Genomic DNA, 26,846 nt, shown 5'->3' on the forward strand with positions numbered 1-26,846 from the left:
CACAAACAGAGCCTGCGTGTGCCGCTGCAATGGATTGCTGTGGTATGCATAACTCGGCTGATAGAGGCAGGAACCTTTCAAAGGGAGTGCCAAGCTTTTCATCCCCGGTATGTTTTAATTGCGTGGCAATGCATCTCCTGCCACACACGATGTAGGAGAAGACAGTGGAGCTGTGTGGGTGTGTGTATGTGTGTGTGTACGAGTGTCTGTGTGTGTGCGTGTGTGTGTCTGTAATGTGTGTGTGTGTGTCTGTAATGTGTGTGTGTGTGTGTGTATGTATGTGTGTGTGTGTGTGTCTGTAATGTGTGTGTGTGTGTGTGCGTGTGCAAGAGAGTGTGTGTGTGAGTGTGTGTGTGTGTGTGTTTGGGGGGGGGGGTTGGGACTGGCCTAACAGATGTCAACATTATAGGCCGTCTCATTCCTCTGCATGTCTCTCACAACTCTGAGGAGGAGCCACACTCATTATCCTTGAATTTAGCTTTAGTCGCTGTTCACCTGCAAGTGCTGAACGTGTGTGTGCATGTACGTGATTCGGCTACCTTTGCTCGTGTGTGTACATGCTCCTACTATCTTAGGTGTGCAATTTGTGTCAGTGTCAGTGCTTAATTCCTGTTTAAAACACTGCTTTACATGATTTCCCCTTACAGGCAGGGATAATTACCCATACATATTGACAGGTTTACATGCAGTACGCCAACATATGCCACTTGGCCTTTCCACTCGTTTTATCTGCTTTGATAGTTAAGGCGTTATTAATAAATGCAACTCATCTGTGCAGCAACGAGTGACCTTGAAAGAGTGGCCCCTACACACATTTCTCTCTGCTGCCTCAGAACAGAAGGAAGTGAAAAAAAGAAATCGAGTGCTGTGAGGAACAAATTTGCTGCCTTTGAAAATGCTGGATATTCCTTTCAATTAATGGTGAGGCATTAAGGGAGTATTTCAATGGACTGGCCTTACTTAAACAGATATATAAGAGCAATTGCTATGCCCTCTGGTGCACAAAGTCAGGTTTAACATCAATTAGCGAGCGATTTATATGCAGACAGAGTGGAGGCAGAGCCGGAGCTGATTGAAGTGGCTCCACTGTATCTGGCTTGTGATGGTCCCTGGTCTACATGGCGCAGAGGGGGCTGCACTTACATAGTCGTTTACGGCAGGGTGGTCCAGGACGTCGCGGGCGAAACGCTGACCAGTGACCTCCACGTCCGGTGTGTCCACGTTTTCCATCTCAGCATCTGGTTTCACAGAGAGAGAGAGAGAGAGAGAGAGAGAGAGAGAGAGAGAGAACAGTCAACAGAGTCACAAATAAGTGCCTCATTGCGAGCATCCTGCAGTCTCTCTTTCAGTGGCTTCCAAAACGCATGCTCGTGCCACCGCTAGTGAAGATCTGCATCGGCAGGTGCTAGTGTCGTAAAAACGGACTTTTATATTAAAGGTCCCATATTATGCTAAATGCACTTTTTAAATGTGTTCCAACATATCCATGCGTCCACGGTGTGCCTAGAGACTGCCAAAATATTAAAGAAAATAACAATCTCTCCTTTTCTCACTCTCCCCTTTTCTGAAACCCCCACCCCTCCCCCCAAAAACACTCCAGTCAGAATTATCCCCTTTTCTGACCTCACAAACCGTAAAGCCAGAAGCTTCCACTGTGCAGCCCACACCCCTATTTCTTATTGGTCCACGGCCCTGACAGACAGAGGGCGAGGCGTATCTGGCTTCGCTTCCGGACAGGGGGCGGGGAGAGCTCAAAGATTGTATATTTACGAGGGGACCTGCAACTCTTTTTTTAAAAATAGGCCATTGTGAGATTAGCTGAACATCAGCATAGTACAATAAATTATCTGAAAGTTTTTTTCAGCAAACAATTAAAGAAAAACGTATTAGGGACCACTAAGACCATATAATATGGTGTATAATAGAACCGAAAAGTGTATAATATGGGAGCTTTAAGTAGAGGATCTGTATGCTTGTTTTACCACTGACTGTCAGTCTCTCAACTTTCCATGAACCAGCCTGGGATATAGAAACTCATAGGGTTTGGGAAAACTTCAGGTCACTACGGATCTATGTGGCCAGTGGGAATGCCCTCCAGTGAGAGAGTTAATAGTGTGCATTTAGAGGCAGAGGTGCCCCTTGCTCTTACCACTCAGGAGGGAGGGATGGATCCAGTGAATGGGCAGCTCCTGGCAAATCTCCCAGATCTTGGAGTCAAAGAGGAAGGCTGGGTTAACGATGGGCTCCTCGGCAGGAACCCACACTTGGGAGTCCTCCACCTTCATATCCATGGCCTCATCCACCTGCTAGAAACCACCAAACACACACACACACACACACACACACACACACACACACACACACACACACACACACACACACACACACACACACACACACACACACACACACACACACACACACACACACACACACACATCATATTGCGGGTCAGAGCCTGCTGAAAAAATGTCCGGGCCCCACACCAAGTATGGTCCTGCATTTGCACTCTCTTCCCCAGAGCCACGCAGCAGCTCCAGCCGCATCATTTAAACTATCACCTCTCTGTCTGCTGAGAGGGCTGTGACTTCCTCCTGACTCCCTCTGCCCGACTCCCTCCTCTCTCTACGCAGCCTCTTCTCAAGCCTCCGGCATGCTCTTTCTATTATTCATCATTGAAATTCACAGACAGTGATGATTTGACTTTTAAATGACTTTAGAAGTGGTCTTCATTACTCTGAGTGTGGCTGCAATATCGTTTAATGTGACAGACACAATAAAGCCTTGCATCCCCCGTCCTCCCACCCCCTCCACTACTGCGCTTGGCGCCCGGCACTATCAGTGGGCTTAATTTGTTGATACTGTAGTTCATGAGCTGTAAAGTAAACTATTATTGCTTAATGATAGGGACTACATGTCAGTGATGTCTAATAGAGACATATGAAGGGGATTTGGTAATGCTCTCCCCTAACAGTGGAGATATTTATTTTCTTCATGTATATGTAAATACCCCCCCCCCCCCCCCCCACACACACACACACACACAAACAAACCCCTCTACCCATTCCCTTGTTAATTAGCAATCCAGAACAGAAAAACAGTTCACTTGACAAATGTTTTTACAAGGTGATTTTATCCCAGTCTAAGGCTTAATTGCACATTAGTTAAGCTTGACGTAGAATCCTGGGGCTATAGCAGGAGCAAGAGTCATTTATAACGGGTCATGCCCCGTCCCTCATGTTCAGCCTCGCTTCAATTAGAATTTGGTTCTCCGATGCCGCATCTTGTGGTGGCCTGCAGAGAAGAGAAAGACTTAAGGGCACACTCAGTCACATCAACGTTTGCGTTTCAGTGTGGGAGGTGTTCAGCCCAAGCTTTTGACACACTTTCCCCCACTTTTAAAGGCCGGCCAGTAGACTAATGATGACTCTGAGGACTGGTCTAGTGAGTTTTGGTTAGCACGGTAGAGGGCGGGGTGCTATAACTTTGAGCTGGTGAGCTCACCAACGAAATTAAAATCAAACTCAAGGAACACAAACAGCTCTCTCTAATTGGACCTCTTAACCACTGAAGCCAAGTGAGTCTTCTATGGAAAGTAAATGGAGGTCAAAACAGGGGGCTCACAACATGACTCTGACTTCACAGTTGAGAAACAACTCCAATAACTTGTAGGAGAGAGCCTGCGGGGAAGCGGTAAAGGTCAGCATTTTAGCATGGGGCAGGGATTTCTAAATGCCAGTTGACAAGCACAAAGACAACATGATTACAGTCCTCCAGTTTATACATACTTTTGAAAGGCTTTTCCATTATGCTATTGACAAATGATATATCATTAGGACAAAGGCAACTTTTTACCAAGTATTGGACCTTGGGAATGAGGGTAATTTGTTTTTTAGTGTAGCCCGCTTGTGGTGTATGCATGATTTTTGCCTACAGTGCGAAACTTAATTATACACCAGTTGTGCTGTAGTTAATGAATTTACCCTCTCCTGCCACTGTGTCCCAAGGGGCCAAACACCGACTACATGACACATCGTTTAAAGTGGTGCTATGTTTCCCAGAGATCAACAAAGATTTTCTCATGATACCCCAGAGCTTTCCCGTACTGCACGTAATACAGGCAGGGGCTTTTTATTATGCTGTGTTCCAGGTGGTGAATTTAGCTTGACACCCACATTCAAGCAACTTATAATCTCTGTGAGTGCTGGCACTTACTAAAGGGCACTAAAGGCCTGGTCACAGCAGCATTTAAAACAGTGACATTTCATGCCATAAAACAATTAATCTCTATGGATTAATAAGGGGATTTGCAATTAGGGACTGTGCTTTGTTTGCTTACTGACCCTATGACCCCAGCTCCACTGGTTTATTAAAATAGCCCAGCCAGTTTGGACAAAATATGCCACCCAACTTTGGGAACTGAACTTTTTAGTTGTTTGTGATAAAAAGTCTCGCTGGTCGCCCTGTTATCAACTGAGCTCATATCTTCATGCAGACAAACACGAGACAAAACAAAAAGCACTGTGTGCCTGCAGGACTTTGTCGTAGTCAAATCCTCTGCTGTGTTGTTCCTTCCTCAGCACACTGTTTTTCTCTGTTTGCAGTAGTTGTCTGAGTGGGAGGTTTTGGGTTGCTGGGCGAGCTTTGGTCATCCATATTAAGTGGCTGTTTAATGGAGCGAGCAGCATCCGTTTTACAATGTTGAGAGCTGTAAGGGAGGCAGACAGTGGTTTCTGTGTCAGACTGGGGGAACTGGAATGAGGCTCAGGGATTACTCCTTAGACATTTCATAGAGGAGGCAAATTGAAAAGGGAGGGTGAAATTCTGGCAAACAATTCATGTTTGTCACCTGGTTTTCTCTCGCAGGGTCTGCATTTCCTTATCAGCCGCTTGCAGTTTTTTCCCAATTTTGGCCATTGTTTTTCACCTCAGCTGTAAAGCCTGCTGCGGCTGCTCTGAGCCCTCTTTCCTGAAAGCCTGCGGCTGGGTTAAGCCAGAAACCATTATTGCTTGGCTTTTACCCCTATGAGCTTCATGTGTTTCACCTGCGGAGGAACTTGTGCCCATGTTCTCCAGGGTCACGCGTGGTTGGATTCTTGAAGAAGACAGATCGTAGGTCCCTGTCTTGTGCGGGGATACACCGTAGTGAGATCAGACTGAGTTACTGACTGTTCATATCATTTTTATTACCTAAATATGGTTCCCCTGATAGCTACAGTTTTTGCCTGGTGCAATGTAGTGTTTTTGAGGTGAAAACATTCAGCAATATACCTTAGGAATTGCAGTGACCAGAACCAGAAATGTTTTGAAAATCTTCAAATATTTTCGTTCTGTCAGAATGTTTTACTCAATCTGCCCCTCCGTCCCAGTCACATGTCAGCTTCCTCAGGCATTTCGTGCCTTGCACACCTATCACATGTCTCACATACACTTTCTTGCCTGTTTCCCCCTTCCCCCATCAGCCCTGCAGTAGATATCACGACCTATTTCCACTCACTCAGTCACATGGTTTTTTGATGTTTTCTCATGCTGTTGCCTTGTACCTGGCCTTGATTACTTATCTGTGCCTGGCTGCACCTTTTTTTCGTGCCACATTCCTGTCACCTGCGGACACTCATTTACTTCAGTTTGGGCTCTCTGCCCATGAAAGTAAGCACATCTTCACAATGCACATACACCTTTGAACTATACTCCTGTGTCTGCATTATTTTAAATTTGTGAACCAAAAACATGTTTTGCAATTGGACTTCCTGATGTCTTGGAGTTGTCACTCTGAGCCGTTGAGGCAGCCAGGCATCCAGTGAAAAACACCAGGGGGTGTCTTTGTCATCTGTGTCTGAAACCCCCCATGTAAAACCAAATTACATCATTTTTAAGAAATGTACCATATTAACAAATCAGCTTTCAAGGGGCTGTTAGATATATTTTGTTACTTTTGGGCAGAACCAGGCAAGCTGTGTGGCCTGTAGCTGTAGCATGAAAACTCTAAATAAGAAAGGGACTGAATGTTTTTCCCAAAATATCAAACTATTCCTTTACACACCAGAAATGTTTAGATATTGTGACAACACATTTTTAGAAATTATGTTTATATATTACTTTGCCACAGCAATTTATGTTTACAACATGACTGATGTTTTTAATAAAGAAAATGAGGGAACAGTTTTAATTAACTTGTCTGCAAACTGGCAAAATATGTCTGCAAAACATTCAATTATCAAGTATTTAATTTCCTTTCCCGCAATCTCTGTCTTTTGCAATACAAAAATCTACTTGTGACAAGTACAGCTTTATTACCAAAGTGCATCTGTTGCCTGAACATAATCACACACGGGAAATGGATGTCCTGCACTTTGTCTGCCCTTCATCCACCTTAACCCCTTCCATATAACTAGCGTGCGGTACAAAGATCATAGCCAGTTTTTCTATGTAATTCGGAGGACACAGGGTTGGATGTTTGTCTGGTAAATATTAGCCTGGCAGTCTATTCAACTCGCCTTGTTAGGTTTACTTCAGTGTCATTTCAAAGGGAAAGCTGTATCAGTGTATGACTATTCATAGTGAATTAGGTAAACCGCAGTTTAAAACATCTTTTGAATTTTTGTTGTTATTGAACTTGGTGTCGAATAATATTTTGGCAGTCATAACAAATGGCTTCCATAACTAGTATAAGTTCTACTCCCACTCCTGGCCTCAGATAATTCATTTTGGAGCAGTGAATTAAGCCAATTAGGCTTCACAGTGCACAAAAGAAGACCGTGATGCCAGGGACATAAGGTGCTGCCTGTGCAATCAGTATCTGTAAACGTGGATCAGACATTTTGAAGATGAGAGAAAAAAAAGCATAAAACAGCGTTTCGTTTCTGGGAATAACAGCTTGAGTTCCTAAAGTTAAAAACTGGGACTGGGTTGTGCTTGGGTTGACAAAGGGCTCATTCAGTTTTTTAAATGAAGCCGTGAGTGGGAAGGTATTTGCCAGCTACTGTACTTTTTCCCAGCTACAATGTGAACTGTAAATGAGAGCATGCAAGCAGAAGAGACATTTGAAAGAGGCATTTTCTCCTTGAAAATATGGCCCACTCAGTGAATTGCACTATGCCACTGGAAAATTGGGAGGGTTGATGGATTTAATCTTTCATTAGTTTTGATGAAGTTCCCATACAACTATATCCAGAAAAGTTAAAATCAATCACTCTGAACTTAGAGAGGGAGCCTTGTGAATTTTACAAAGAAATCTTCTCTTTTTTAAAAAAATACCATTTTAATGGCTTACCTCTCCCTCAGACCTGTCTTGCACCCTTCCCCCTTTAGGCTATTTGAGTAGAGCCTTTGGAGGAGATGATGAAAAATTAATATTGGCTCAAGATTGACAGCAAACACCATTTGATGTGAGCCACAAAGAGGCTTCGGGTTTGTGGGCAGCTTTTCTGACGGTTTCACAGGCACCAAAAACCCCAGTTTATTCTTCAGTGAGAAGGGGTGGGGGAGATAGGATAAGATGGACAGGCGGAGGATTTGTGTGGCGCTCACAGTGCTCTACGCTGGTTATCTCCATGCAGTATGCATGACAGCCTCTGTAGGACTACAGAGAGAGTGAGGTACAGACAGCAGAGGGATGAGGCATACCAGTAGCTCTGCGTCCTCAGCCTCCACCTCTGCCACTGTGGGTAGTTTCCTCGTTTGGGTCCTGATGTAACACCTCTGATGTTTGGCAAACCGGATCCCAGTGATTCCCTTTGAAAAAAAGAAAAAGAAAATGAAGGCATACTCCGGAATTCAGATATATGTATCATTCATTAGCTTTCTGTGATGTGGATATCCCAATGCGTCGTATAAAAACGCCCCGCTTGTTGCCAATAATCAAAGCTCTTAAAAAAGTCAAAGAAGTTAAAACCTAATGAGCGAGAAGAGGAGTGTTTTGATCTCCTATTTCTTTCAGCATGGTCTAAAATTGATGACTACTTGGCCCTAGTAACACAGCTCATGCTTTCAAGCTGAATAGAAGTAAAAAAAAAAAGGCGGGGGTGTTCCACCGTGGCTCTATAATACTTTATAGCAGGATATATCGCACAGGAGAGCAGAGTGACATTGTTGAGAATGAAGTGTCTTCTACAGAGAGTGCCACCATTGAATTAGGCAGTCATAGGTCCCTGTCACTCTCTTAATCAGCGCAGTCAAGTGTGGAGTTACTCTCTTCAGCTCCACTGATGGTCCTCCACCATGTGGACTCTAGCTCTATTGAGCGGCAAGAAAGATCTGTTAATTCTCTCTCGCTGCCATTCTATGTTAATCTAAGATATTCAGCCGGAATAAGTCTCTGAAAGACTTTCAGCAGATCAGATTGTATCCAATTTATTTTCTGCAGAGTAAAGCTGCTAGAACTGTATTAGAACAGATAGCAGGATCTACATCTGCCACGGCTGCTTGAGAATTGTAACAACTGAAACATTTTATGAACCGTACCATGAAAATGGACTTGATTCAATCTAGATTTGATTACAGTAATACAGTGATTGCTATGACATGTCCTTTGAATTGGTTAACTTGACCATGTGGGTTCTGTTTCTGTATTTTCTCTGGAGTCACTTCGGGAACCAGATACCAGCAGCACAAGACACGATACAAAGTGATGCCTGTCATAATTTACCTGTATTTTTATCTGCGTGGGAAAAAGGACGGCACAATCATTGTCTCATGTACAAAGGCATAAGGTTTATGCCAGGGTTTCCTTGTGATAATTCTCAGTTTAATTTGGGTCAGCTGCAGCAGAAGAGGAGAGGGCAATGTTGTGATGAGATACAATGACGGTTGGTCATACCAGAAAGTGAAGAGAGACACTAGAGGTGTCACTATCTGGATTGTCGATTCGTTTGAAATAATGTGACAATCTCGACATTTGAAATTCAGGGGGAATCATTCACTGATTAAGTCTTTGTTTTGAAAAGTGTTTCTCATTATATTGAGTCATTAAGTAATTATTTTGAGATAGTTATTCTGAAAACATATCTCATTATTTTGAGATACAAATTTATAAAAGTTATTATCATAATTTACAAAAGGATTGCGCTGCTTTTGCGGCCGCTAAACCAGTTCAAATAAGAGATAAGGAGCCATCCCAATTCACAAAGCACATGCAAAGGGGGGAAATGCACGGAAGTCTTACATGTTTCTCATTATTTTGAGATAGTCCTTATTTTGAGACACAAAGACCTTATTTTGAGATTTCTCAATTATTTTGAGAGACTTAATCATTATTTTGAGTTATTAAGTCATTATGTTGAGTTCTCATAAGGACTTGCAGGATCTTTTTTCACATGTAAAAGGTGTTGTTGCTTCAACTCAGAAAAAAACAATATTATTTTTTTGTGTATGTACAACATTGGTACACTAATTTCTACTTTAATACAAAAGCAGTTTGTTATTTTATTGAATTTAAATTTCAGAACAAGCTCATGGCCAATTTTCCCTTAATGTAGTTTTGTTCACTTGTCAGGAATATTTATTATTTGTTTGTTTGAAAGTAAAACATACCCTGTATGTCTTTTTCTCCATTCTCTCCCCCTTCCCTCTCATTACAATGAGTGTAGTATTGTACTAAAACAATCGTGAATGGATTTTGCCTGTTGTTGTGCACGGTCCTAGTGGCATAATCTCCTAATTTTCCATTCCCCACACAGCCCTCAGGCTTGATGGAGACTGTTTCAGAGTTGGCTTTGGTCTGTGTAATAACATGCAACATTGATGTATTAAATCTACTCTAACAACAACACAAGTTACCATTTAGTTTTACCTATTTTTAGTTTAGAGTGGCTTTCCTTGCCTAATTTTTCCTCATAATAAGATTTGAATTACTCCATTGACTCGCTTGATTCTTTCAGTCTTTCATGGTGGAGCACCAAATCAAACAAATCTCCTCGGGGGATGTGCTTCATTATCAGGAAGTGGAACAAGCAACAGGCACATACTGTATGTTTATGCATGTGTGTGTGTGGGTAGGTGGGACACACACACACACACACACACACACACACACACACACACACACACACACACACACACACACACACACACACACACACACACACACACACACACACACACACACACACACATACTTGTATTACTCCTGTTGCAAAATGCAACTCCCCATAATGTAAATTATTACATTTAGATTTGGAGACTTTATTAAATTAGCAGAGTTAGGTTTAGGCTAAGGTTATGGTTAGGATTCGATAGGTAGAGGTATGGTTAGGGTATGTCTCCAGGAAATACAATATATGGAAGTCTTTATTTATTAATTTGTTAATTTAGCAGGGACAATGCACAGCAGAGGGTTGGCTCGTGTTCTTGGTCCAATAACATGAGCGAGAGATATCAATGCGGAAGGAAAAAAGTATCTCTCATGCCTCTCATGTGTTTGCCGGCAGCTAGCATCAGGAGGTTCTCTGACCTTCCATTGTAAAATAGTTACTTTAATGCCTCTTCTGTGCTGAGAAAGATGTATTTCTCCCAAGGCTATTATTCTCCTAAAGGTCTATTATGTAAAGCTGTGACTGTCAGAAATTGAAGTAACTGATTATAAATTTGCTTACAAGTACATTTTAATGGTTATTTCTTATTATATAAAAGTAAAGGTTAATATTACAAGGTTAATATTACAAAGTTAAAATTATAAAATAAATGTCCCTATCACCAGACACAAAATTGCAGATGAAAAAGGTGGGAAAACAAACAGAGATGGGCCTCTTAACGGTGTTTGCCTCTGTACAACAAAAAAGTTAATGTATGGAATTGGTGACTTAAAAAGCAGTCTCTTAGTAAGAAGCCAATCTTTCTGTCTGGCCTCACTTAAAGGGATAGTTCAGTATTTTTGAAGTGGGGTTGTACTTAGGCATATTATTTTGTTACCTTATGGAGATGGCGATCAGTGCATTCACTACAAGGAGATTGGGGGAGATGTAGCTGTAGCAGAAGTCAGCATTGTACTTTTCCACACATAGATGCTAATCTTAAACCTAAATATCCATTCAATTATACACTAAACTGAGCTTTAGTTTGCCACCAGACAGCCGTTTATCTTGGTTTTCTTGTGTCTCTTGAATAGTCTGTAGTAGCTCTGAGTCGAGAGGCTGATTGGCGTCGAGTGATACAAAAATAAACGGCTGTCTGGCGGCAAACTAAAGCTGTGGAAAAAATCTCAGGTTAGCGTTCAATTGAATGGATACTTATGCTTTAGGTAAGCATTTTTATATGTGGGGATAAATTATTTTTCTTCTGGCCCTGTCTGCAACACTACAAGGCTGACTTCTGCTAGCGACGTCTACTCCAAACTCCTAATAGTGACTGCACTGATCGCCATCTCCATAAGGTAACACACTAATTCCTGGTGTACACCTCACTGAGAATAATTTCAAGTGTTTTGTTTCTCAGATGCTTCAAAGGTGTGTCACACCTGTTTTCATTGAGAGTGACATAAGAGGAGAAAGAATTGTTGTAGAAAAAAATAAGATTTCAACAAAGGATAAATGTTGTCAACCGGCTCTTTGAAAAGGGCAGGTTGTGAACATCGCAATCCTTCCTCTGCTGAGGAGAAGACACAATTACAGCATCAAGTTTTCAGAAGAAGACGAATAGCATACATGGTCTTGTTTGACCTTTTACTTACGTTTTTGAAGTCATGCACCTCAAAAACCTCATCGCTCCCGTTTCCCATTCTGAAGATCTCAATGCGCTGACCTGGGTCAATCTCCATCGTGCTGTCTGTCTCTATACCATCCAACACAGCTTTGTACTGATGGTCATACACCTGCAATTACAGGAACAACTGTGACAGCCAAACCAAAATGACGAATGAAATTACAGATGTGTCATTTACTTCCGAATGAAAATATTAACAATGTCATACTGAATCAAGGGTGACTTACTGTAAGATGTAGGAAGATTGGTCTTTGGAGTTTAAAGTACTTGCCATAAAAAAAACTGCAGTGATTGATTATTTTATGTTAGCAAATTGCTGCCTATTTAAACCCGCAGAAGTAAAATAACATTTATTAGTGGTTGTATTTCTAGACACCTGACTTATCCACAACGCGCTGGGCAGTCAGTGTCAGGTTTAGAGCTTTTTTTTTGTTCTTCCAGTTTTTCCAAGGAGTTTGATGAGAGCCTTAAAGGGGAATATCATGTGTATGTGTGGACATGGCCTTAAGCTCCTGCAGTAGGCACCAACTCCCTTTCTGCTCCGGCTGTCAGTTTGGTTTGGTCATGTTGTCCTCAGCTAACCTTTTTTCTGTGTTTGCACATCTTACACCACTGACTTTACGGATTACCAACTCTCATCATGTACATATTTAATTTGGCTATTATATTTGGTCTAATTTAATAAAGTAATGTTTAAACATTTAACATGGTGTTGTCTCCCTCTTTGTTGTGATAGCCTGAGCCAGGTTTTGACATTGCTCATAGCCATCTGACCCATTATTAATATAAATATATTTACTATAACATCTTTCAAGCAACACAGGCTGGCTATTCCCTTTAATTCCCAGTTACACTAGCAACATCCATGATCTGAAACCTCACAGTGGCTCCAGTTCTGACAGGGCATCTTGAAAATACAGTACAACATCTAATTGATTGATGAATCATAACTGAGCATAACAATCACTTATAAAGTATGTGTATGGACAAGCTGTAAGTTGAATAAGAAAATGTATTGATGTAAGTAGCCTGAAGTAGGTTAAAGTAAAGACATTTTGATCTCCAGCCTTAAAAGAGGTGTTGTTTATCACAACTGCTTGCTTATGTACTGTTTTCTTGGACATGCACGGATAGCTCTTAAAATTCTCGGTCTGAAAAATGATTCATGCCCACCAGCTGAAAAGATGCTATTAATATTTATGTGAGGGTTGTGTTATGATGAGAAATATATTGCTGAGTTCATCTTCATCTGTCTCAGTGTCAAATCAGAGCCTCGCCAATGAGACGCATGATTAATGAATACACTCAGATGGGAGTCCATCAGGATTTATATCCTTCACCAGAAACATCTGAATGTCCTCCAACGCTCTGACACCAAATAAGCTTTCACTTTACACTCTTTCACATGTCCAGTGTTAAACATGTTTTGAGTCTGCTTTTTTATATACGCAGTATCCAGGGCATTACATACACTGCAGACTATAGCCATGACTCTTCTTTTTTTGTATGGGAGAACAGAATGATAATGATCAAATGGGATATAATTCTTAATAAAAGATCCCTGTTAGAATGGTACAAGTCCATAAATCTCCATTAGCTTGGGTCAGAATAGCCTTGGCTGCATAGGGAAGTAGAACTTAAAAATCGTCAGGAGAAGCCAAATTAAGATGGGCTCGAAATGTAAGTGTCTATTGAGCAGTTATGGATAAAATTGGAGCTATTAAACAGTCTAAAAGTCTGTGAGCTGAATTAAAGTTCTATTTGAATTTTTCCCATTAACATAAAGGTGGGATGGGGGAATGGATTCTGGAGGCTTATTGATTTATACTAAAACAGTGAATTACATTTTCAGCGGGCTATCACTTTTGATGAAAATCCAGCGGTGAGAATCTCTCCACCACACCAGGTTGAAATAGATAATAATGTATTACAACAGTTTGACTTCAACTGGTTCAATATCCAAAGCTGCTGCTGTGCACCATAATTGGCATTCTGAAAATAGAAAAGAATAGCCTCTGTGTGGCCTCGTTTGATACTTATAGAACCCTCAGTGCATCGGCAAATAGGCAGTGTGATTCATGCTCCAATAAGGAGAAAATATTTTGGAACACAGCACAACATTTTGCCTCATTGTAAGATGATGATCATTATAACTTGTTTTTCTGCTGATTCTCATTATTTTCATTGTACATTTATGTTTGAAAATATGCAGTAGAATATTTCAAAAAAGACTTGTCTCTCATCATTTACTTATCTTGTACCATTTCTGAACAGCAATTTTACAGAAACTGTCACTTGGCTGCACAATTTTAACATTACTGGGGAAGTTAGGTTAGCTTCGCATATGACATATGACAGGCAGATGAATGGCCAGCACATAGGGAAGGCTCCAATTTATGTTACACTCTCTGTACAGGGACTGTAAATTATTGAAGTTCAAACCCATGAAGCTTCTCTGATGTTAAAGTTGCAGTAGGCAAGATTTGTATCTAAAAATACATGTAGTTTGCTAAAATAAAATAAAAACTTATAGTCCACTTGTTGGATCAGTCAGACACTTATGTGCATGAACTGACCATTTCTAGCAAATGGTTCTAGCAAATGGTTATACAGTTAAAATAGTCCAGAATTGACTCAAGCAACGATGAGTTTCTGAGGGTGCAGTTTTCCATCTATTCTAATACAAGCAAAACTTCAGATCTTTGCCTGGACTAACACAATGCTTTATTTTCCCAAACCTTCAACTGCATCCCATAGTCTTCCTAATTCCACGGACAACAGAGCAAACTGTGTACAGAAACACGTAGCATGCTGTGCACATCACTAAAAATAGGTTTTAACAATTCAAACCAGTGAATCATTTTATCACCTTATAAAGTTGTTGGGGCAGAATGTTTGCCTATTTATGTTCACCAGCTAGTTTGTAACTGTGTCTGCCTGCTGCTTGGTGCTGGGTTGGTGCATAGTTACGTAGCGGCTTATCAGAGAATATTTGCTGAAATGGCTGCCTGCTGCTTCTGAAAGCTAATGGGAGCATTGAACCAATACTCTACAGTTGGAGGCTGGTAAACCATAAAAACGAGCTGGACGTCACTAAAACACACTGTGGATATCTCAGTTTTGGATCGCTAATATGGAAATATTGATTAGTTCAGCTTTAACTACAGACACACACTATAGCTTTAGCCTATGCATAGTTATAATCTATAACTCTTAATAACCCTAATTTCAAAAGAATGTGATCTCTGGGATTTCACATTCTCAAAATTCAAAAGTTCCCTGTCAACATGTGATATTTCCTACTGCAAGTACTGTATCAGACAGCAAACTGAAGTTTAGTGTCCACTCCCTGTTGGCTCACCAGCATCAAAACTTCCAACAGCATGTTGAAGTGCAAAAACTACTCGCAGGAATATCCTAAGACAGCGACAAAACAATGTTGCTGTTTATTTTTCCAAACTGAACTGTGCATTCGAATACTTACAGGTTACATAACAAACAACCTGGCCCACTACTGAATGCACATTGATTTCCAACGAAGGATACTGCAACCCAAAACCTTGTTTTTTATTTGATACAACTGCCTTTTTTTACTATGTCTGATATCCTCCCAGGAACATCTGCTGTTTTCTCACATCACAAGATGCCTCTGATTGTTGTACAGGATGAGATAAAGAATTTAGATCTCCATTCAAGCTCGGGATTGTGTGGCGATCTGTGCGGAAGCCGTTCCCAGACAATGCCTTGTTTATTTCCTCTGTTCAAGGTTTCTGTCTGAAGTACTTCTTAACAACCTCCACCTTGATGGCTGCAAACTCAGCCTCACATGGAAGGGAGTGAATGAGAAGCGGCAGGCACAGCCAGACCTTTGGGTTGTTAGTGCGAATGGGCTCTGGTGTTGCACCAGAAGGCATTAAGCAAAGGTCACGTAGACGTTGTTACAGGTGAGTGGGTCGCAGTTGGTACTGTGTGTGTGTGTGTGTGTGTGTGTGTGTGAGAGCGTGTAATTGTATGCATGTTTTGTGTGTGTTTGTGTGTGTGTGTGTGGGGGGGGGGGGGGGAGGGGCGGGACGACAAAGAGCGAGCGTGTGCACATGTGCATCCATGGAGGAGGCAGCCGTGGGAATGAGAGAGATGAGTTGATGACAATATGTCCTCTTAGTTGTCCTTGAGGGTTAGGAGATAGAGGCTCCAGTCAGGCGGAGCTGGATGCCTGTCACTCACAGCAGGGCTGTGATGGCCCTGGCAGTACGGTGGGAGGTGTGGGGGAACGAGGTGACGCGGGGGCTGCACAGAGCACCGGCCTCCTGGGAGCCATAGGCAGCCCTGTGATAGATCGAAGTGGGCAGGCAGCTTAGACAGTCACACTGGCAAACATTGTGTCTTTTTGGCTTCAGTCCTGTTAAAAGTCCTTGATGGTTTTGAAACAGCTGGAGACTTGTGGCTTCAAATTCATTTGGACAACTTGTCGCAATTGCAAGGCACATCATCTATCACAAGTGTATCGTCAAGCATAATACAGTATTATATACAAACCATATATTGAAACAGAAAAATAGTTTTTTTGTCAGTGCCCTCTTTGAGCCCAATTAAATGATAATTTATTCTATTACCACTTATATGTAATAATTATATATACATGCTACATATTTGCAAGAGCAGGTACATTTATTAAGACTTTTAATGTGACCAAGATTAAGTTTTCTATCAACATAATGAAAAAATGCTTGATTATTGACAAGTCCCTTAACATTGATGCTGTAAAATGTCTGCTGTCAAGTTCTTCCTACAATATCTTTTAAAGCAAGGCAAGGCAAGGCAAGGCAAGGCAAGGCAAGGCAAGGCAAGGCAAGGCAAGGCAAGGCAAGGCAAGGCAAGGCAAGGCAAGGCAAGGCAAGTTTATTTATATAGCACAATTCAGTCACAAGGCCATTCAAAGTGCTTTACAGGGGCAAGATTAAAATACACAATACACATTAGAAAAGCAAATGAAAAAAACATTTAAAAGCGAATGAATAACATATAAAAATTACATGTTAAAATGGAAACAGAAAAGTATTCAGACTTGATTTAAAAGAGCTGAGAGTTGCAGCAGACCTCAAGTTCTCTGGGAGTCTGTTCCAGAGATTTGGTGCATAAAAACTAAAAGCTGCTTCTCCTTGTTTAGTCCTAACTCTAGGGACTGTAAGTAGACCTGTCCCAGACGACCTAAGGGCTCTGGACGGCTCATAACGTATCAGCAGATCGGTAATATATTTTGGCCCTAGACCATTTAGGGCTTTATAAACCAACATCAATATTTTGAAATCAATTCTTTGAGTGACAGGAAGCCAGTATAAGGACCTCAGAACTGGGGTAATGTGATCCACTTTTTTTGGTCCTAATGGGGACTCGAGCAGCAGCGTTCTGAATTAGCTGAAGATTTTTTTGGAAGGCCAGCAAGGACACTGTTACAGTAGTCAAGTCTACTAAAGATAAATGCATGGACAAGTTTTTCAAAATCTTGCTGAGACATAAGCCCTTTAATTCTTGATATGTTTTTAAGGTGGTAATAGGCTGATTTATTAATTGATTTAATGTGTTTTTTGAAATTCAAGCCTGAGTCTATGACAACACCAAGATTTCTGGCTTGGTGTGTGGTTTCTAGCATAACAGATTTAAGCTCTGCACTGACTTTTAATTGTTCATCTTTGGCACCAAAGACAATTACTTCAGTTTTGTCGTTGTTTAATTGAAGAAAATTTTGGCACATCCAATCATTGATTTGTTCAATGCACTTACTTAGTGTTTGAATTGGGCTATAGTCACCTGGTGATATGGTTATGTAAATTTGTGTGTCGTCTGCATAATTGTGGTAGCATAATTTGTTCTTATTCATAATCTGAGCTAGTGGGAGCATGTAGATGTTAAACAGAAGAGGCCCAAGAATGGAACCTTGGGGAACCCCACATTCAATATTTGTTCGCTCGGATGTGAAATTGCCTATTGACACATAGTATTTTCTGTCCTTTAGGTAGGATTCAAACCAGCTTAGCACAGTTCCAGAAAGTCCAACCCAGTTTGCAAGGCGATCTAGTAATATTTTGTGGTCAACTGTGTCGAAAGCAGCACTGAGATCCAGTAAAACTAAGACAGAACTTTTGCCACTGTCTGTGTTTAAGTGGTTGTCATTGAGGACCTTAACCAGAGCGGTCTCAGTGCTGTGGTGTTGTCGAAAACCTGACTGGATGACATCAAAGCAGTTATTCATTGCTAAGTAGTTATTTAGCTGTTGATAAACAACTTTTTCAATGATTTTGCTTAGAAATGGAAGGTTAGATATGGGCCTATAATTGTTCATGAGTGATGTATCTAAATTGTTCTTTTTTAGGAGTGGCTTAATGACTGCTGTTTTCAGGGCCTGTGGGAATACACCGGTGCGAAGGGACATGTTTACAATTTGTAAAACATCTGAGGCCATACAGCTAAAAACGGTTTTAAAGAAGCCAGTGGGCAGAATGTCAAGGCAACAGGAAGAGGAGTTCAGGTGTTGTATAATGATGTCCTCCAGGTTTTTGTGGTTGATCAGATAAAATTCTGCCATTTTATTTACATTGATTTTAAGTAGGCACAGGGAAAACACATATGTTGAACTTGGTATTGATGCGGTGACCTTGTGAATTTTGTCTGTGAAAAAGGAGGCAAATTCATTACAGGCTCTTGTGGAAAGATGTTCAGATGATATTGGCAACGCAATATCCAGTCAAAAATGCATGATACATATTTGAGCTGATACATTTAGTCATCCACAGCACTTGGATATCATGGTATAATGGTCTCGGTTAAATATAGAAAAAGTCAACAGTGACTTGAAGCACTTCATTAACATTTCACAGACAACAACATCTTTCCCCAGCCCTTTCTGTAATTGAAGGGATTTTGCCTGAACCTAACCACATACGAGTCAGGATGCAAAACCCCTTGTCTCTGGTGTCAAAATCTTGTGGTCCTGCTATTGCTGCCTGAATAGAATCAAGGCAGCAATTACTTTTCTTGGCAAATCATAATTGGCATAACAAATTAATATTATATAAATGTTGTTTCTAGGAGACAGGGTTGCCAAGCCATTAAAAATCTATATGTGAACCGTATAAGTTGCAGGTCCATTGGTAAAGTTAGAGTTGAATGTACACATGGTTAGCGAAGGTCACATTCATTATCACAGTAAAAAGACGGAAAAAATGGTTTACTGTTGGTGGAAGAGATGATTGATCGCAACTGCTATTGAACAGAGAATCAGTTAATTTATCAGTTAAGTCATTTTTTTTATGACTATTTTAAACTGTTAAAATGGACCCGTACTTCAAATGAGCAATACTGTTGGTTTTCTAGATAATCATTCTTTGCATGGCGGCAAGAGGACACTGCATTAGTTGAATATAAATTGTAGTTTTAAAAAAAATAAAATTAACTATAAAAATATTGTGATCTTTGTTTCATATCACATTTTCAAACACGACGTGGACACCTGATGTCTAATGTTTTTATTAAAACCTGTGCCTTTTCTTCTATAGCAAAATGTCTATGAAAAAGTCTCGATTTTTTTAAGGAGATTATTGGGTTAAATGACAATGAAACCATCCAGAGTCTGTGCTGTCTGTGTACATATGGAGTCACATAGATGGGAATTAATGTCTCTGGATCCTCCCTATTGTATAGCGTGCCACCAGTTGCACTGTTGTTTGTAATGTCAAAACAGTGAATGGTCCAGACATTTAATGGTTGTTTTATTGTCATTTATGGAACTTTTTTCTATGCCCTATTGTCCAGGATTTACATCTGTCAAGCATTACTATTTGCCAATACTTTTCTGTGAAATCTAGCTTTACAGCACCAGTGTTTTAAAAACTAATAACATAACCAAGAATGGGGAAATAATCGACTCTATCATAAGGGTTTACTCCCAGGTATTTTTTTTAAAGGAGAGCTTCAACTCAAAGCAGCTGGGCATGGCAAAGCAGAATCAGGTGATCATATCAGTTTTTTCCTGTGATGCAGAAGATGCTATATTTCTCTCTTCTCTTCTCTTCTCTTCTCTTCAAGCATCCGGCACCAGACACTCAGTAACATAATATGTCTACTAATGTCCCTCAAGTACTCTGGCTGGAACTTTATGGGCAATGTTGTTCATATTAGTTTCTCAGGTGTAAAATGTTAAACGTTTCTGACAGATGAATTACAAATTGCCACTGCAGAAGTGTAACCTTTAAAAAAAGAAGCGAACCCAGTTAGTGTCAGAATAATTAAAGATCCCCTAGAATAACGAGAATTAAAACAGACACAGACACACACACACAGACACACACACACACACACACACACACACACACACACACACACACACACACACACACACACACACACACACACACACACACACACACACACACACACACACACACTCTGACGTTAACAAGATACACAAGACATTTTAAGGTATGTAAAACAAACCAGGAAAGAGAATTATTGAAAACAAAATCCATTAACCAGAGAGAGAGGAGCAGTATACTTTGGAGATATTAGTTGAAGCAGGGGGAATATTTACAGCCGGTATAGATTTTCCACACAGAAAAAAAGGTACAGATGGCCATCGCATATGTGAACACATGTTATCTATATTCACTGTCAGCCACTGTGTGGTATGCATATTTGTGAATATCTTTTCTCTTTCAAGATGATTTTAAACTTTTTTTTAAATATAAGATCTGAGAGAAAGAGAGGTAAGAGAGAGAGAGAGAGAGAGAGAGAGAGAGAGAGAGAGAGAGAGAGAGAGAGAGAGAGAGAGAGAGAGAGAGAGAGAGAGAGAGAGAGAGAGAGAGAGAGAGAGAGAGAGAGAGAGAGAGAGAGAGAGAGAGATCTGATTGTGTGGTGTCTTGAGACCATGGGGATTTTGCTTGTGGACACTGATTACCAAGGCTGTCAACTCCCAAGGCCTGGAGAATTCGGATAAATGAAGTGGGAATGCTCTCCGGCTGCCAAACACACGCAGGCTGCTGTTTGGCGATGCCTGCTGAATACAAGCAGCTGGCTCTGGACAGGCGCCAGCTCTAAAAAATTCAATTTAGAAAATACTGGTCAGTCACTAATGCGTCATCAACTTAGTTGGTACATGGTAAAATGAGCCCATTGGCAGTACATGACATCAATCTCACTGAAGCCAACCTGACAGAGAGCAGAATATAACACGATGCAACATGTTGCAAAGAGTGGAAATACAGTATTCGGTTCCACATTCTGTCTTTTACAATGACTGCATCTGTCATTTTGTTCTTTTGTTTTAATGACCTTGTCTATGAGAACAGTTACACACAAAATTCTAGGTAAAAGTAAAATAATTAAAAGCGAGAAACAAAAAAGATGCATTTATTTCCAAAGTCTGAGAAGTTGAAGGAATGCTTCGACAGTACAATCCACAAAATCACATGAGTTGGCAGAAAGTTTATTGTTTGGTCCTCAGATGTCACAGAAACACCTGCGCTGGTAATTTCTGAGACTAGAACAACTAGTCTTAGTCTTAATTTCTAAGACTAGAACAACTGTTAATTTGTTCTAGTTGGTATCTCGGGATTAGCCCTTGCCTGGTTAAAATTCTACCTATCTGAAAGAATTAACTGCGTTTCTTATAATAACACTAATTCTATATTCTCAAAAATTAAACATGGTGTACCACAGGGATCGGTATTAGGACCTTTGTTATTTTCATTATACCTAGCACCCTAAGGCCAAATTATACGCATTTATGGAATTAATTTCCACTGCTATGCGGATGATACTCAGCTTTATGTCCCCGTAAACGTCGATGACACTACTCAAATTAGTAATCTAGGGGCTTGTCTATTTGGTGTTAAAAACTGGATGACTAAAAACTTCCTCCTGAACTCTGATAAAACTGAACTGCTAGTAATTAGCTCCCCTCAATATGTAAATCAATTAAATCAACCATCAATAAATCTGCCAAAAATCTGGGTGTTATCTTTGATTCCCACCTTTCATATGATAAACACATTAAAGAAACCAGTAAAACAGCCTTTTTTCACCTTAGAAATATAGCTAAAATTAGATCTAGTCTGTCCATGTCTGATGCAGAAATCTTAATACACGCATTTGTGTCCTTTAGACTGGATTACTGTAATGTATTATTTTCTGGGTTGCCTAAGGCAGCTCCTAAAAGCTTACAAAAGGTTAAAAATTCTGCAGCCAGGATTTTAACGAAAACCAGAAAATTTGACCATATCACACCAATATTGGCCTCCCTTCACTGGCTCCCGGTGCATGTCAGATCGGACTTTAAAGTGCTGCTTCTGACTTACAAAGCTGTAAATGGGCTTGCACCTTCATACTTGTCTAGTCTCATAGCAACCTATGTCCCTCCCAGGGCACTTCGCTCTAGGAATACAGGGCTCCTGTGTGTCCCCAGAGTTAAAAAGACTGCGGGCAGCAGGGCCTTCTCCTATCGGGCTCCTTTTTTATGGAACAATCTCCCAGCAGCCATAAGACAATCTAACTCTGTTGAGGAGTTTAAATCCAATGGCGGGGGGGCCTCTCGGGCTCCACCGCGGGGCGGGGCGAGGCGAGGCGCCGTGCTGCGGGCCCTATTTTTTCTTCTTTTTTTCTTATTTATTTAATTTTTTTTCTTATCTCCCACACTTCCGAGCCATAGCTCCTCCCTCCGTCCTCTCTTCGCATGCAGGTCCTGTGTGCTGATTGGACACCCTGGATCCTGCTCCCTCCTACTGTGGGTCCCGTTCGTCATAAACAGTTGACCGTCTATTCGCTAGGTTACATCATGAAGAGTGATGGTGACTTAAAGGATGAGTGACGGTGTGGCCCTTTGTCTGGCACCTTCAGAAGTCTATGGACATCTTATCGAAATCAACCTACATTCTCACTATGGACATTTTTATCTTTTATGGATTGTTTCACTGTGTATGTTTTTATTGTGTTTGATTGTAAAGCCCACTGAGGCAAATTGCTATTTGTGATATTGGGCTATATAAATACATTTGATTTGATTTGATTTTAATTTCATGTTATTCTCAATTCCATTCCTATTGTTAGTCACTTACTGTAACATCTCAATAACCACACTGGATGCAAATTCCAAGGAATCTTCAAAATATAAACCAAAGCATGTACTGTAGTCTCTACATTTGTCTGAAATATGCATGCACGTGCCCATTTAGTGTGTAATGAAAGGACTCAAAGCTCTATTTCTGTGTTTTTTTTAAATATGTGGAGGTAAATTGCTGCATGCAAGCAATTAAAAAACATTGCTCCAAGTTTGCCTTGTCTTTATCTCCAGGAAGTTCTATCAATAGCACCAACAAACACAAATGGGTGTTTTAATTCAAAAGCTTCTGAACCTTGAATATTTACCACTAACCAAACTTACTTAAAAATTATTTTTTGAGTTTAAAGTATGCTGTTTAGTACTTGAGCTTGAACTTTTGCAATTCTTCTGTATCTTAATATGAATTTGGAAGTGTTGCAAAAATCACAATCTGAGCATGTGGTGTATGTAACATTAAATGGAAAGCTAAAACTAGGTTGGCATAGGGTCAAAGTGCCTTTGAGAATTCACCTAAGCAATTACTCTTAGCATCAATTTGATTTTAAACTGTTTTTATAGCTGCCACTGCCAAAGGCCAGAGAAAATGCTAAGGTCATTAGCCTTTGAAAGAATAAGCGAGATTGTGTAAACAAAAGCTTAATGAAGTCATCTTCCTGAAGCACATTAATGCTGTTGAACAGCCACTGGCAATGTACCTTGTGTGTACCTCCCTTTTGAGCCAATTCTGTTGCTTGATAGTACATTTTTCTCATTTCAGCAGATAACTAGCCAACACATACACAGCTTGATACCACTCTCAGATATTGCCAGTTGAACTACGGTGGCGTTAAATCACAGAAACGTTTACAACCACCTAAACATCAGTGATGATGGTCAGATTTTGTTGTCAGCCTTACACAACCAAAGAGCAAAAGCTTCTTTCTAGTTTCGCCATTTGCACTGATGTTCAATAACAACATAAATCCACCACAGAAGAAGAAAGAGGCATACAATTTCCCGCTGACAGAAAAGACCAGTGTGTAATGCAGACACCGATGAAGCCAAGAAAGTGCATTTACCAAAAAGTGAATAATGACATTTCATCAAAAAGAGAAAAAAGAAAACCACTCCTGAAGTGCATTTAACATCATAAATTGATGATACTTAACAGCGTAAGAGATTCCAAGGGTGGATTTTCCCTTTTATGTGCATTAGACTGGAAAATCGTATTACTGGGAGTCCATTGCAACCCCTTAGAAATAAGTTGTTTGTATAGGTATAATGGTAGTGAAAATTCAATGCATCTCCAGCCCCTAATCAGATTTGTATCAAATACGTGTCGGATGGCCATAAGTCTCGTGAAAATCCACTATGAGCTGTATGAACTCTCCCATTTGAGTTATTTAAAGAAGCACAGCAGGTCATGTTGATTGACTTAACAGAAATCTTTTATGAAATAATAGCACAGTATTGTGAGAAATACACATTTTTGCTTGCTGGTAGCTAATTGGGACGAATGATACCACCCTCATAGTATACGCTAAATATGAAACTAGGAGATCAGCTTAGCTTAGCATTTAGACTGGAGGTAATTTAGTATAAAGACTGGAGATGGGAAACAGCTGGTTCTCTCCAAAGTTCAATACTCTCCAAAGTTCAATACTCTGAGTCTGAGCTCATTAATAAACACCTGATATCGTGTTTATTTAATCCATATTTTTAAACAAATCTAAAAACAGACTTCTAATTTGGCTAGGGGACGGATGAACTGGTAGCCTGAAAATCCAGACCTGCCGCTAGGCGCTGGCAAATTCAATTTGCTGCGTCTGTTGGTCTGGACACTCTCCATTGAAGCTCATTAAATATGTCAAGAAATCCTGGGCTACGTTTCAATTGGTTCTATCTGATATGGGCTATGTATGGTGCTCTGGGGCGGACGTATCGGGATGACGACAATGCCGTGATTGTAAACATCAAAGATGGCTGCAGATATGTTGTTTGAGACGGCTTTGGCCTCGGCAACCCTTTACTATTTGGAAGACGGCACTCAAATCTTTCATAGCAAGTAAGAGGAATGTTCTGTTTTCTTCAAAGACTTTGTGCTAACCTACTTGCCTCCTAGCTCTAGCTCTATAATTAATGCACAGACATTAGAGTAGTGATAAGTCTCCTAACTTAACTGTCAGAAAGTAAGCAAAAAGCTAAACATTTAAAATATTCTCCTTTTTTAGCCTTAGATAAATATCTCCCAAAGTCATTGGTTTGATTCCCTGTTGCTTCAATTTGAAGCCAACAGGAGGTTATTTTTTTTCTGCAGAGTATTTTGTGCTCAGAAAGTGCATGGGGAAAGAAGAAAAAATACTTTCCTAAAAACCAAAAAACTTAGAGACCAAATAAAAAAATTGTTCCAGGAGCACCTTTACGCCAGGATCAATAGAGCGAGGAGATTTCGAAGAGCTTGTGGAATGTATATGGAGCATACGGTATTTGTGCAGTGTGGAATTTTGGCAGAACTCACAGTCTATCCTCTCCAGTTTGGTTTCATTTTATTGCTGAAATTAACTAACTGCAGAGCCTCTGCATCTTGAACACAGTCGATCTTTCTTGCCCGTCACCTACTCATACCTGAAAGGGGTGTAATGACCCACTTTCTCTCCTTGTCCCCCGGCGACTCTGTCGCTTACTGCGTTTGACCACCTTGCTTTGGTCGACTACAGTCTGCAGCTGCTGTTCATTTACAGGAGCACCGTGCACCCCCTTTTTCCAGCTTCCAAGCATATATGACTAATCACACCAGTCATTTTAAACAACTTGAGCTCTCTCTGGCAATAAATCACCTTGATACGTGCTACTGTGCCTATAATAGAGCTGCATTCAGGAGGGAGGGGGGCAGAGGGAACTTTGGGAGCTATTCAGTACTTTTGGTCAACACACTATTGTGAAACAAACTCTGGGACTGGGATGTATTGTTGTTCAATGTCTTGCTAGTTTCTATGATCTCAATAAAAATCAAAGTGAAAACAACAAAGGGGTTGTATTTCTTTGTACAACAGCTGGGGGATTAGGATGTTTCCCCAGACTTTTTTGGTTAAAAAGTACATATGTTCCTTTCTTTTGTATCTGGTTTTGCAGTTCTAACTTTTATAAAATCCACAACATACCATAGATGTGTCAAAGAAGAGACACAAAGTAATTTTTTCAAGCAAATGTTAAGCAGGCTCTACCCAGGATGAAATGTTAAAGGTCACATATTATGCTAAATGCACTTTTTAAATGTGTTCTAACATATCCATGGGTCCACGGTGTGCCTAGAGACTGCCAAAATATCAAAAAAATAACAATCTCTCCTTTTCTCACTCTCCCCCTTTCTGAAACCCCCACCCCTCCCCCCCAATATACTCCAGTCAGAATTCTCGCCGACTATTACGTAATAGTCGGCACAGCCACATCCCCATATTTTCTTTATATGTCCATGCTTCCTCCCCAGAAACGTCTACCGTGCACTAGTCTATGATAACCCCACCCCCCCATTTCTTATTGGTCCACGGCCCCAAGATCCGAAGGAAAATTTTCCGAGCGACAGCCATGTTGTTTTCCCCGCTAAGCGACAAGATGCCCTTAGTACAGCCTGTATTAATGCCTCGTTTTTAATAACACAACGGATAGGAAGCTACCTGTGTTTTTTTTTAAACGGTGAAACTAAAATAATAGTTTTTATTGGTAGTTTTGCCTGACTGGTGTATAGCTATTAGCTTTGGGACAAGCAACCAGCTTTTGCTCATAACACGCTGTTTATATTCCCCACAGCAGTCTGAAAATGACTCGTTTTTAACATGACAAAGGATGGGAAGATATTCCTGTAGAAATCACACTTTGAAGCTACTGTTTTCACTGGTTTAAATCGTCTGAGTCTTATTTTTAGCGTTAGCGCCCATGTAGCTTCGGTTGTAGCACCAAGTTTTGCTCCTAATACACTAACTTAGCTTTCCCCTTGCAGTCTAATAATGCCTCGTTTTTAATAACACAACGGATAGGAAGCTACCTGTGCTTTTTTTTAAAC

The 26,846-nt window shown here is 40.6% G+C and overlaps 1 protein-coding gene across 1 annotated transcript in view; it reads right to left on the reverse strand.

Moving 5' to 3' along the window:
• The window catches only part of tnmd (tenomodulin), a 45,582-nt gene that overhangs the window by 5,083 nt on the left and 13,653 nt on the right, over positions 1 to 26,846 (reverse strand). The window contains exons 3-6 of the mRNA XM_080035722.1: positions 11,666 to 11,806; positions 7,627 to 7,734; positions 2,150 to 2,306; positions 1,144 to 1,238 (exon numbers count right to left, since the gene is read on the reverse strand). Coding sequence (XP_079891848.1) covers positions 1,144 to 1,238; positions 2,150 to 2,306; positions 7,627 to 7,734; positions 11,666 to 11,806 — 501 coding nt within the window. The remainder of the gene's footprint in view (positions 1 to 1,143; positions 1,239 to 2,149; positions 2,307 to 7,626; positions 7,735 to 11,665; positions 11,807 to 26,846) is intronic.

Source organism: Ammodytes marinus (genome assembly GCF_949987685.1).
Source record: "Ammodytes marinus genome assembly, chromosome: 10".
In the NCBI taxonomy this organism is placed as follows: domain Eukaryota; kingdom Metazoa; phylum Chordata; class Actinopteri; order Uranoscopiformes; family Ammodytidae; genus Ammodytes; species Ammodytes marinus.